At 35.6% G+C, this 14,066-nt stretch overlaps 1 protein-coding gene across 2 annotated transcripts in view; it reads left to right on the top strand.

Annotated features, from left to right (window-relative positions):
- LOC136164338 (charged multivesicular body protein 3) overlaps nt 1–14,066 on the top strand; it is a 100,450-nt gene that overhangs the window by 54,665 nt on the left and 31,719 nt on the right. For both annotated transcript variants that reach the window (XM_065929160.1, XM_065929159.1), the window contains one exon: nt 10,250–10,310. In XM_065929160.1, coding sequence (XP_065785232.1) covers nt 10,250–10,310 — 61 coding nt within the window. The remainder of the gene's footprint in view (nt 1–10,249; nt 10,311–14,066) is intronic.

The raw sequence follows: 14,066 nt of genomic DNA, 5'->3' as shown, positions 1-14,066 counted from the left end.
ATTTGTTTATTTTTGCTTTTATTTCCAATATTCTGGGAGGTGGGTCATAGAAGATCTTGCTGTGATTTATGTCGGAGAGTGGATAACACATGTTTTATGCACTTATATTCAACAGGTATCTATTGAGCATTTCCTCTGTGTCAGACTTTTGCACAAGGAGTTAGTGAATAAGAAAAGGTCTTTGACCTTCTGGAGTGTACAGTCTATAATATGTATGCACATTAATATCACTATATTAGTTATATATAATTATATTAGTTTAATGTAATTAACATAATAATTACAAAAGAGACTCAATGGACATGAGTTTGCATAAACTCCAGGAGTTGGTGATGGACAGGGAGGCCTGGTGTGCTGCAGTCCATGGAGTTGGACACGACTGAGTGACTGAACTGAACTGTTAGGGTTCTGTCTAGTTATACTGCAGACGGGTTTAACTTAGCCCTAGGGGTCACAGAAGGCTTCCCAAAGTAACAATTAAGCTGAGACTCAAAGACCAAATTTAGAAAATATATTCTTTAACTACTTTTCTGATTATTGTTAACATTTGGGGAAAGCAAGAGTTTCTGGTACTTGTGTGAAATTGTTGTTCAGTTAGCTGCCCCCTTTTACATAGTTATTGAATTGTTCCAATTCATACTTCAATGCTTCTAATTATAGATATACTTCAAGTATAAACAAAGTAGGATTTATCATTTTAGGGTGTTAATAAAATGGAGATTGTGCTTAATCAGCATTATTGGGAAGATTTGAATTTAGGGCATTCCAAAACTAGTTACTGTCCATTGTAATAAAAAAAAAAAATCTATTTGTTATATGATCAGTTGAGTATATTTGTGTGGGTCTAATTCTAGACTGTCTATTCTGTTCCATTGATCTGTGTGTCTATTCTTTAGACAACTGCTCTGTCTCAAATACTGTGCCAAGTTGCTCAGTCGTGTCTTATTCTTTGCAGCCCAATGTACTATAGCCCCCCAGGTTCCTCAATCCTTGGGATTTTTCATGCAAGAATACCTGAGTCAGTTGCCATTTCCTTCTTCAGGGGATCTTCCTAATCCAGGGGTTGAACCTCCGTCTCCTGTGTCTCCTGCATTGCAGGCCGATTCTTTACCTGTTGAGCCATCAGGGAAGCTCGAATACTGTAGCTTTATATTAAGTCTTGAAATTGGGTAATAGGTCATCTTCCAGCTTTGTTTCTCTTCACTTTTATCTTGGCTATTCCAGGGAATTTGCCTTTCCATATAAACTTTTAAATCAGTTTGTTGATATCTACAAAATAGACTGGTGATTTGATTGAGATTACATTGAATCTACAAATGAAGTTGGAAAGAACTGATATCTTAATGTTTAGTCTTCTGATACATGAACATGGACTATCTCTCCATTTATTTATATATTTTTTCTTTCATTTTTGTTTTGTAGGTTTCTACTGGTAGATCCTATACATATTGTTAGATTTATACCCAAGTGTTTGGGTATTGTTTTCTGTGGTGCTCTGCTAAATGTTTTTAAACTTTTCTGATCAAAATAAATAAATAAATAAAGTAAAATTTCTGACCACTTATTACTGGTGTATTTGAAAGCACTTAACTTTTGTGTATTAACCTTATGTCCTATGACCCCTCTGTATTTGCTTGTTAGTTCTTGGAGTTCTTGGTGATTTTTTTGGATATACATCCCAAAGAATCAACAGAAAATATCACTTTGTTTCATCCCAAATTTGTATACCTTTTATTTCCTTCTCTTATTGTACTAGCTAGGATTTCATTACACATTGAATAGGAGGAGTAGACAGAAATTATATCCTTGCCTTGTTCCTGATATTAGCAAGGAAGTCTTCTAATTTCTTGCCCTTGGTTATATTGTTACCTATAGTTTGGGGTGGAGGAAGCTTCAGTTTTTTAAAAATTAACTTGAGGGATTTTTATTTTATTCAGGTTTATAATTCAGTTTAGTCACTCAGTTGTGTCTGACTCTTTGCGACCTCATGGACTGCAGTACGCCAGGTTTCCCTGTCCATCACCAACTCCTGGAGTTTACTCAAGCTCATGTCCATCGAGTTGGTGATGCCATCCAACCATCTCATCCTCTGTCATCCCCTTCTCCTCCGACCTTCAATCTTTTCCATCATCAGGGTCTTTTCAAATGAGTCAGTTCTTCGCATCAGATGGCCAAAGTAATGGAGTTTCAGCTTCAGCATCAGTCCTTCCAATGAATATTCTGGACTGATCTCCTTTAGGATGGACTGGTTGAATCTCCTTGCTGTCCAAGGGATTCTTAAGAGTCTTCTCCAACACCACAGTTCAAAAGCATCAGTTCTTCGGTGCTCAGCTTTCTCTATAGTCCAACTCTCACATCCATACATGATTATTGGAAAAACCAAAACTTTGACTAGATGGACCTTTGTCAGCAAAGTAATGCCTCTGCTTTTTAAGGTGCTATCTAGGTTGGTCATAACTTTTCTTTCAAGGAGCAAGCATCTTTTAATTTCATGGCAGCAGTCATCATCTGCAGTGATTTTGGAGCCCCCCAAAATAGAGTCTGTCACTGTTTCCCTTATTTCCCCATCTATTTGCCATGAAGTGATGGGACCAGATGCCATGATCTTAGTTTTCTGAATGTTTAGTTTTAAGCCAACTTTTCACTCTCCTCTTTCACTTTCATCAAGAGGCTCAAGTTCTTCACTTTGTGCCATAAGTGTGGTGTCATCTGCATATCTGAGGTTATTGATATTTCTCCCAGCAATCTTGATTCCAGCTGTGCTTCATCCAGTCCAGTGTTTCTCATGATGTACTCTGCATATATGTTAAATAAGCAGGGTGACAATATACAGCCTTGATGTACTCCTTTCCTGATTTGGAACCAGTCTGTTGTTTCATGTCCAGTTCTAACTGTTGTTTCTTGACCTGCATACAGATTTCTCAGGAGGTAGGTATGGTGGTCTGGTATTCCATCTCTTTAAGAATTTTCCACAGTTTGTTGTGATCCACACAGTCAAAGGCTTTGGCATAGTCAATAAAGCAGAAATAGATGTTGTTCTTGAACTCTCTCGCTTTTTCAATGATCCAACGGATGTTGGCAATTTGATCTCTGGTTCCTCTGCCTTTTCTAAATCCAGCTTGAACATCTGGAAGTTCACGGTTCACATACTATTGAAGCCTGGCTTGGAGAATTTTGAACATTACTTTGCTAGCATGTGAGATGAGTACAATTGTGCGGTAGTTTGAGCATTCTTTGGCATTGCTGTTCTTTGGGATTAGAATGAAAACTGACCTTTTCCAGTCCTGTGGCCGCTGCTGAGTTTTCCAAATTTGCTGACATATTGAGTGCAGCACTTTCACAGCATCATCTTTTAGGATTTGAAATAGCTCAACTGGAATTCCATCACCTCCACTAGCTTTGTTTGTAGTGATTCTTCCTAAGGCCCATTGACTTCGCATTCTAGGATGTCTGGCTTTAGGTGAATGATCACACCATCATGATTATTTGGGTCGTGAAGATCTTTTTTGTACAGTTCTTCTGTGTATTCTTGCCACATCTTCTTAATATCTTCTGCTTCTATTTCTGTCCTTTGTTGTGCCCATCCTCACATGTAATATTCCCTTGGTATCTCTAATTTTCTTGAAGAGATCTCTAGTCTTTCCCAGTCTGTTGTTTTCATTCTGTTTCTTTGCATTGATCATTGAAGAAGGTTTTCTTATCACTCTTTGCTATTCTTTGGAACTGTGCATTCAAATGGGTGTATCTTTCCTTTTCTCCTTTGCCTCCCACTTCTCTTCTATTCACAGCTATCTGTGAGGCCTCCTCAGACAACCATTTTGCCTTTTTGCATTTTTGCATTTGTTTTTCTTGGCGATGGTTTTGCCTCCTGTATAGTGTCATGAACATCCATCCATAATTCTTCAGGCACTCTGTCAGATCTAACACCTTGAATCTATTTTTCACTTCCACTGTTTAATCATAAGGGATTTGATTTAGGTCATATCAGAATGGTCTAGTGAATTTCCCTACTTTTCTTCAATTTAAGTCTGAATTTGGCAATAAGGAGTTCATGATCTGAGCCACAGTCAATTCCTGGTCTTGTTTTTGCTGACTGTATAGAACTTCTCCATCTTTGGCTGCAAAGAATGTAATCAATCTGATTTCGGTATGTCCATGTGTAGAGTCTTCCATCATCTGGTGATGTCCATGTAGAGTCATCCATCTGGTGATGTCCATGTGTAGAGTCTTCTCTTGTGTTGTAGGAAGAGGGTGCTTGCTATGGCCAGTGCGTTCTCTTGGCAAAACTCTATTACCCTTTGCCCTGCTTCATTCTGTACTCCAAGGCCAAATTTGCCTGTTACTCCAGGTAGCTCTTGACTTCTTACTTTTGCATTCCAGTCCCCTATAGTGAAAAGGACTTCTTTTTTGGGTGTTAGTTCTAGAAGGTCTTGTAAGACCTCAAAGAACCATTCAACTTCAACTTCTTCAGCATTACTGGTCGGGGCATAGACTTGGATTGCTGTGGTATTGAATGGTTTGCCTTGGAAGCAAACAGAGATCATTCATGGAGAGTTTTTGTTGTGTATATAGGATATTGTCAAATGGTTTTTTCATGTCAATGCATATGATTTTTCTTATCTAATCTATTGATGTGTAGTGGATTATGGTGGCCAATTTTTGAATGTTGAACCAGTCTTGCATACCTAGGATAACACTTGGTTATGGTTTATAACTCTTTTTATATAATTTTGCATTCAATTTGCTAACATTTTGTTGAGAATTTTTGCATTCATGAGATAGACTGGTCTGTAGTTTTTCCCTTCTTGTAATGTCTTTATCTTGTTTTGATATTAGGATAATGCTAGACTTGTAGAGTAAGTTAAGAAGTATTCCCTCATATTTTCTTGAAGATTTTGTAGAGAATTGATATCATTTCTTCCATAAGTCTGGTAGAATTCAGTAGTGAAACTGTCTGGGCCTGTTACTTTCTTTGTTGGCAAATTATTAACTACTGATTCAATTGTTTTAATAATGATAGGCTTATTCAGATAATCTACTTCTCACATGGATTTTAGTAGGCTTTTAAGTAGTTGGTCCCTTTCATCTAATTTAGCAGACTTGTGAGCATAGAATTGTTCATAATATTCTTTCATTGTCTTTTCATTCTCCATGGACTCAATAGTTGATGACCCCTTTTGTACTTCTGATGTTGGTAAACTTGTCTTCTCTTTTTTTTCTTTGTTAGTTTGGCTAAAGGTTTTTTTCTTTTATTGATCTTTTTAAAGAGCCAGATTTTGGCTTCATTGACTTTCTGTTACTTTCCTTTCTTCAGTTTCATTGAGATTCTATTTAATTTTTTTATTTCTTTTCTTCTGCTTTCTTGATGCTTAAATTTCTATTCTTTCTTTAGTTTCCTAAGGTGGAGTCTTAGGTTATTGATGATTAGAGCTCTTCTTTTCTAATATATGCATTTAATGCCATAAATTAATTTCCTAATGTTTTTGCTGCATCCTGCACATTTTCATAAGTTGTATTTATTTTCACTTTCATTTAATTCAAAATAATTTTAGATTTCTATTGAGACTTTTTCTTTGACCCATCTGTTATTTAGATGTGTGTTGTTTAATCTCCAGATATTTGGGGGTTTTTCTGGTATTGATTTCTAGCTTCATTCTTTCATGGTCTCAGAACACAGTTTGTATGATTTCTGTTTTTTTAAATTGTTAGAGTATGTGTATTATGGCCCAGAAAGAGGTCTGTCTTGACAAGTGTTTCCCTGAGAGCTTGAGAATTGTATGCATTCTGTTTTTAGAGTATTCTGTAAATGTTGACTAGATCAAGTTGATAGTTCTGATCAGATCAGCTGTATCTTTACTTATTTGCTCTCTGTTCCATCTGTCAGATTATCTCAAGAGAAGTTTTGGTATATTGTAAATGTGTTTAAATGGAAGTGTATAATTACTCTTTTAAAAATGTATCACAGTGATTTGATACCTGTCAATGTTGATTTATAATCAGACATTTTTATTTCAGACATTTTTATTTTTTCTCCTTGAAAAGTGAATTTCTTTCTTTTTTTTTACTTTTTTTTACGTTGCACTTTCTCCCATAGATTTCTTCTAAAGTAATACTTTTATGCTTAAAATAATTTATTATACTTAGAACAAAAGTATGTACATACTTTTTATGATAAAAATACTCAGCAAACTAGGAATAAAAGGAAAGTTTCCTAACATGATAAGGAAACTTTCCTAACATGATAAAGGCCATTTATAAAAATCTGCAGCTAACATGATACTTAGTTATACATTATAAATTGTGAAAGATTGTAAACTTTTCCTGTAAGATCAGGAATAAGACAGAGATAGCAGCTTTTGCTACTACTAAACACTGTATTAGAAGTCCTAGCCAGTGCAGTTGGGCAAGAGAAAGAAATAAAAGGCATCCACACTGATAAGAAGTAAACCTGTTAATTTGTTGATAACATGATTCCACAAATAGAGTACTCTAAAGATTCCTAATGCAGCAGAAAATTAGTTGTAAGTGAATTCAACATATTTGCAGGTTTCAAGGTATTTTTAAAAATCAGTTGTGTTTTTTACACTCACAATGAAAAATCTATAAAAGGAAATTTTGAAATTTCATTTACAGTAGTATCCAAAAGGGTAAAATACTGAGGAATAAATTTAACCAAGGAAGCAAAACATGTATACACTGAAAATTGCAAAAAAATTGCAAGAAGAAATTCCAGGTTTATGGGTTGCAAGACTTAATGATGTTAAACTGGCTGTACTTCCAGAAGTGATCTGCAGGTTCAGTGCAGTGTCTATCAAAATTTCAAATGTCTTCCTTGCAGAAATGGAGAGGTTGAGCTTCAAATTCATATGGAAAACAACAGATTCCAAATAGCCAAAGCCATACTGAAAAAGAAAAATTTGAAGGACTCATAGTTCATAACTCCAGAAATTACTATAAAGTTACTGTAATTAAAATAGTGTGCAATTAGCATAAGGTTAGATATATAGATCAATCAGTGGAATAGGATTGAGACTCCAGAAGTAAACCCATACACCTGTGGCCAGTTGATTTTCTATAAGAGTGCCAGGATTATTCAGTGAAAGATAGTCTCTTCAATATATGGTCTGTGACAAGTGGGTATCCACATGTAAAGAAATGAAGCTGGGCTCTTACCTCACTCCATACACAGAGATTAACTCAAAATGGATCAAAGACCTAAATTAAAGTCTTTGACCTAAAGCTATAAAACTCTTAGAAAAAACTTAAGGGTAAGTCTTCATGACCGCTTATCTGACAATGGATTTTTTTGCTATAACACCAGAAGCATAAGCAACAGAAGAAAGACAAATTGGAATTTCTCAGAATTAGTGCCTTTGTGCACCGAAGGACATTATCAAGAAAGTGAAAAGGTAACCTACGGAATGGGAGAAAATATTTGCAAATTATATGTCGAATGAGGATCTACTATCAGAATATATAAAAAATTCATACACTTAACAATATAAAGGCAACTGAACTTAAAAATGGATAGAAGACATTAACAGACATTTCTCCAAGGGAGATATATTGATAGAAATGGCCAACAAATATGTGAAAAGATACTCAGCTTCATTGGTTATTAAGGAAATGCAAATCAAATTCACAATGAGATACTTTTTCAATAGTTTCAACAGATTTGCTCTAATTAAACAGTTGAAAGATAACAACTGTTGACAAGGACATGGAGAAGTAGGAACCTTTGTACATTGCTTGTGGGAATGTAAAATGGTGAAGCCCCTTTGAAAAAGAGTTTTGGAGTTCCTCAAAAATATAAAATAGAATTAACGTTTTAATAAGTTTGTTCAGTCACCCAGTCATGTCCGACTCTTTTGCGGCCCCATGGACTGCAGCACGCCAGGCCTCCCTGTCCCTCACCGTCTCCAGAAGTTTGCCCAAGTTCATGTCCATTGCATGGGTGATGCCATCCAACCATCTCATCCTCTGATGCCCTCTTCTCCTCTGTCCTCAATCTTTCCCAGCATCAGGGACTTTTCCAGTGAGCTGGTTTGCCTCAGGTGACCAAAATTATCATATGACCCAACAATTCCACTCCTATGTATATACTCAAAAGAATTGAAAATAGGTACTCAAACAAATACTTGTGTTTGTTCATAGCAGCACATTCACAGTAACCAGAAAATGAAACCAACCCAAATGTTCATCAGTAGATGAATGGCTAAATAAGTTGTGTTGTGTGTACATACCATGCCATATTATTCAGCCATAGAAAGGACTGAAGTATTGATACATGCTACAACATGGAGGAACTTCCAAACCACTATACTAAATGAAAGAAGCCAGACATGAAAGACCACATATTCTATGATTTATTTTGTATTAAATATCCCAAATAAGCATATCAAAAGATACAGAATAGCAAATTAGTAGTCACCAGAGAGTGGGGAGGAGGGTGGTCATAGGGGAAGATTATTTATAGGGTATAGTGTGTTCTTCTGACATACTGAAAAAGTTCTGAGACTAGAGAGAGTTGGTTTTTGAACATAGTGAAAGCACTAAATGCCACTGAATTATACATTTTAAAATGGCTAAGTGTGCGTTTTGTGAATTTCACTTAAAATATATATATAAACCTAAGATTAACTTTTTAAATTGTATAACTATGCAGTTTTAAGTTCTTTAATATTTCATCTGGGAGTTAGAGTTGTTGTATAATAAATATTTTATAGACTTTGTTAAATAGTGGTTTTAAAGTCATTATAAATAAAATTTATTGGAAATTCATCCTAAGGGTATGAATTTTTTAGTGCCACTTAGTTCATGTATCCATGGATGAGTGCTAAAGGGTTCAGCATCAATTCCATTCCTGTTTTATTATTATTTTTACCTTAAGTCCCACAACCATTGTTTATTATAAAGGTTAACCCTGATCCTCATGATTGGTAGAATTTCTGGTAGTAATCGTGGGCACCAGGGTCTCCAGACATTTGAATTTGCAGCTACTAGCAGTGTTCAGTGTCCTCATCTTGGTTGAGGATGTCTTTGATCTTTTTTTTTTTTTTTTTTTTTTTTTGGACACCTACCTACATATTTCTGATAGTAAGATTACCAGGGCTTTGAAGGTGGACTGGTAGATTGCAAAACTCTGGGCTATGTGACCACCACCCTTCACATGGACACTGAGGTCCATGCCAGCTAATTGCTCCTTCCCAAGAAGTAGAGCCGTTGCTGGGAGCTTGTGTTGTAGCTTTGCGCGGGTGGATCGACTCTGGGGTAACCCATTCACTACAGAGACCGTTGCCCTCTTTGCTGTGTGCCATGACTGTGACCATCTTCTTGTGTCTGAAGATCCGTGCCAACAGCCAAGGGCCCTTGGATGGCATGACAGTGGTGTAGACAAGAGCTCCTCATCGTGAGGTGCCTCAACTAGAAGAAAGTCCTATTTTATGTTTTATTAGACTCAAATGTTGGGAAACATCATTAATATTAATAAGTAGATGGTAGTGGAACGGATTTTGTATATCAGCATCACTTAGTTCTTTGAACTTCTGGATCATATGCCAAAAAGCACATATTGATTTAATGTAAAATTTAGTTTTAATGATATATCAACTGATAAATGATTTTCCTTCGTTTTTGAAACTGAAAAGACTAGGGGAAAATGCATAAGAATGTGGCAGTCATTAGAGTCATTCACTACTTTCTCAACACCTCCACCAGTATTTCTAGTTGGCTTTATGTTGAGTGCTTCAGAGGTTTTTGCCTCTCGGGGAAATCTATCATAGTAAAAGACATGTAGGCTGGAGAAATAGTTCTTTTGTAAAATGAAATGGTAATTGTTAAAGGGGAGAAGGAAAAGATGGACTTTTATGACACAGGTACAGCAGTTTTTTAAATAATTATGTATAGAAATAAAAAAATCTGTTGCCCATAAAACCTTTCTGTCCCCATGCACCTCTTGAAAAATTGTATATACATGCAGGATATTGAACTCTCTCAGAGATCTTGTATAAAGTGCTTCATATTGCCTTCAAAATAGGAATCTTTGAATAGTTTGAGACTTCTATGTACTCTGAATAAAAAGACTAAAAAAAAATAGAATTTGGCCCTAAGGCAATTTCTTTCAAAATAAGCTTATTTTGTTTCTAGATTGTGTCAGGATTAAATGTAAAATTAATAGAAAATTTTTCAAAATTTGGTGAATTGGAGGTATTGGCTTCTCTTATAATTCCTTTTCTAAAATTTTTCCCAGGTCAATGAATGGTCATTGAAGATAAGAAAGGAAATGAGAGTTGTTGACAGGCAAATAAGAGGTAAATTACTATTTTATGTCTCTTATCCTGTTGCTGTATTTTTCATTAGTTCATAAAAGTAAGCTGAATACAGAAAACATCATTTATATTATTTATAGCTCTAATTATTTGCTTTCTAATTATTATAAGAAAAATAAGATATAATCAACTCAAAGAAAGTTTACATTTTAAAAGAAGTAAATCTTTCCTCAAGCCTGAAATTCAGCTGTTCAAGGGGAAGGGGCCATGTTCATTCATCTCTGATTTCCTAGAGTCTAGGTTCGTGTTGAAAACAAAGCAGGTGCTCACATTCTATGGTAGAATAATGGGCTCCCAAAGATGTCCATGTCCTAATACCCAGAACCTGTGAATATGTTACCTTACATGACAAAAGGGAACTTGCACATTTGATTAGAGATCTTGAGATACGGTGATTATCCAGGGTTACCTGGGTGGGCCCATTGTAATCATAAGAGTCCTTCTAAAAGAGAGGCGGTATGTTGAGTAAAGGAGGTGTGACCACAGAACCATATGGTGGAGTGGTTTGCTTTGAAGATGAAGGAAGAAGACATAAGCTAAGGAATGCATTTGACCTCTAGAAACTAGAAAAGGCAAGGAAATGGATTCTTTCTTGAAGCTTCCAGAAGAAATGAAGGTCTTCCAACACCTTGATTTTGTTATATATTTATTTTTGGTTGCTCTGGGTCTTTGTTGCTGTGCGTGGGCTTTCTCTAGTTGTGGCGAGCAGGCTTCTCTGCAGTGGTTTCTCTTGTGCAGCACAGGCTCTGGGCGCATGGACTTGAGTAATTGTACATGCGGGCTCAGTAGTTGCGGAGTGTGGGCTCTAGATCGTGCAGGCTTCATTAGTTGTGGCTCATTGACTCAGTAGTTGTGGCTCATGGGCCCTAGGGCAGGAGCTCAGTGGTTGTTGTGAGCAGGCTTTAGTTGCTCTGTGGTATGTGAAATCTTCCTGGACCAGGGATCAAACTCATGTCCCCTGCACTGGCGGGTGTATTCTTATTCACTGGACCATCAGGGAAGTCCAACAACACTTTGATTTTCGACTTCTGATCTCCAGAATTAAAGAATACATTTTTGTTGTTATAAGTGATTAAAAAAAAAAAACCTAAATAAACTTCTTCCTCCTTACAAAGAAATGGTTTTATGGAAGTCAGATTAAATAAATTGTACACTCATGTTTATAACAGCGTAATTCTCAATAGCAGAAGGTATAAACAACCCAAATTTCTACTGATAGATGAATACATAAACAAAATGAAATATATACATACAATGGGATATTTATTCAGTCTTTAAAAAGAAGGAAATTTTGATACATGCTGTCACATAAATGAGTCATGGAAACATTATGAAGTAAAATAAGCCAGACACAACAGGACAGATAGTTACACCGAGTCTGATTATAGAGACAGAAAGCAGAATGGTGATTACCAGGGAATGTGAAGAAGGAAAAATGGAGAGTCAGTGTTAACAGGAACAGAGTTTCAACATGAGATGAAGGGAAAGTTCAGGAGATAGTGGTGATGGCTGTACAACAGTGTAAGTGTACTTAATATCAATGAACTGTATATTTTTAAATGGTTTGCATTCATCAGTTTATGTATGTATTGATATTAGTTATATGTGGAAAATAAGCTATGATACAAATGAACATATCTATGAAACAGAAACAGATTCACAGAGATAGAGAACAGACTTATGTTTGCTGGGTGGTGAGGGTTTAGGAGAGGAAAGGATTGGTTAAATGGTAATTAATTCTGTACTTAATTTTAGAGGAGCGCCAGAAGGAAGTGAGTTTATATATTTAAGTGCTGGAAGAAGATACCTGTATATCAAGAATCCTATATCCAGCAAAACAAAGGAGTGACCATCCTACTTAAATGAAAGCTGATTGGGTTTGTTACCACTAGACCTGCCTGGCAAGAAATGCTAAAGCATGTCCTTCAGGTTGATAGATAGTAACAACCTGTTACTATAGATAGTTACAATGTAACTTGAAGCTATAATGAAAAAAATAAATATCTCCATTAAAGACAAATACATGGGCAATTATAAAAGCTAATATTTTTGTAACTGGTTTGTAACTTCATTTTTTGTTTTCACATGATTTAGGAGACTTGTGCATTTAAAAATATATTAGACTTTATTTTTTAACATATAGTGCAGAAAGATGTACTTTTGTGACATTAGTAACTGAATGGGGGTGTAGACAAAACTGTAACGGAGTGAAGTTTTTGTATAACATTAAAGTTAAGCTCATATAAATTCAAATTAGCATTATAACATTAGTATGTTAAGTGCATTCACTGTGATAATCACAAAGAAAGTAGCTATAAATTGTACCCAAAAGCAAATGAAAAAGGACTTGAAAAGTGACCATAAGAAAAGACACATAAGCACAGAAGAAGATAATGTAGGAAATGAAGGGTAAACAACTATAAGACCTACAGACAAAAAAGGCAAAATGGAAGGATTAAGCCCCTGCTCATCAGTAATTGCTTTTTTAAGATTAATTTTTGTTGGTGTGTAGTTGCTTTACAATGTTCTGTTAGTTTCTGCTGTACAACAAAGTTATATGTGTACATATGTCTCTTCTTTTTTAGAGTTTTCCTTCCCATAGTAATTACTTTAAATGTAAATGAATTAAATTCTCCAATCAAAAATAGACCTTGGCAGAATGGGGGAAAATGACCCTAGTGTATACTGTATATAAGAGACTCACTTTAGATCCAAAGATACAAATAGGTTTTGAAAGTAAAAAAAAGGAAGGAAGAAGATATGCCACAGGAATAGTAACTTAAAGGATGGAGGTTGCTGTACTAATGTAAGATAAACTTTAAATCAAAAAAGATTACAAGAATCAAAGAAGGACATTATATTTTAATACAATAAGATGTAACAGTTACATACATCTATGCACCTAATGACACATGGTTAAAATATATGAAGGAAAGTAAATTCTACAACAATAGTTGAAGACTTTAATATAACTCATGCCCAAAAGTGGATATAACAACCAGACAAATTAGTAAGGATCAAAGATGACTTGAACAACACATCAATCAACTAGATCCAACAGACATACATAGAATACTCAATGCAACAACAATAGAATATACATTCTTAAGTGTACAAGTTACATTCTCCAGGATAGATTTTCAAATTGTGGATGAAGAAGTTAAATTATCTGTTTGCAGGTAATGTGATCTTACATGTATAAAACCCTAAAGATTTCACAACCCAACTATTAGAACTAGCAAATTAATTTAGCAAAGTAGCAAGATACAAAACACAGAAAAATCAGTTGTGTTATTCTATATGATAACAGTTGGAAAAGGAAGTTAAGAAAACAGTGCCATTTATAATAGTACCAAAAATAGAATACTTAGGAATTACCTTAACCCAGATGGCACCCCACTCCAGTACTTTCGCCTGGAAAATCCCGTGGATGGAGGAACCTAGTAGGCTGCGGTCCATGGAGTTGCTAAGAGTCGGACACGACTGAGCGGCTTCACTTTCGCTTTTCACTTTCATGCATTGGAGAAGGAAATGGCAACCCACTCCAGTGTTCTTGCCTGAATAATCCCAGGGATGGGGGAGCCTGGTGGACTGACATCTGTGGGGTCACACACAGTCAGACACGACTGAAGTGACTTAGCAGCAGCAGGTGAAAGGCTTATGATGAAAGATATAAGATGTTGCTGAAAGAAATTAAAGGCATAAATACATGGAAGGACATCCTATATTCATGGATTA

The sequence above is a fragment of the Muntiacus reevesi genome, chromosome 3, assembly GCF_963930625.1.
Source record: "Muntiacus reevesi chromosome 3, mMunRee1.1, whole genome shotgun sequence".
Lineage (NCBI taxonomy): Eukaryota > Metazoa > Chordata > Mammalia > Artiodactyla > Cervidae > Muntiacus > Muntiacus reevesi.
Note: the sequence above shows the minus strand (reverse complement) of the source record. Positions and strands in the feature narration are given on the sequence as shown.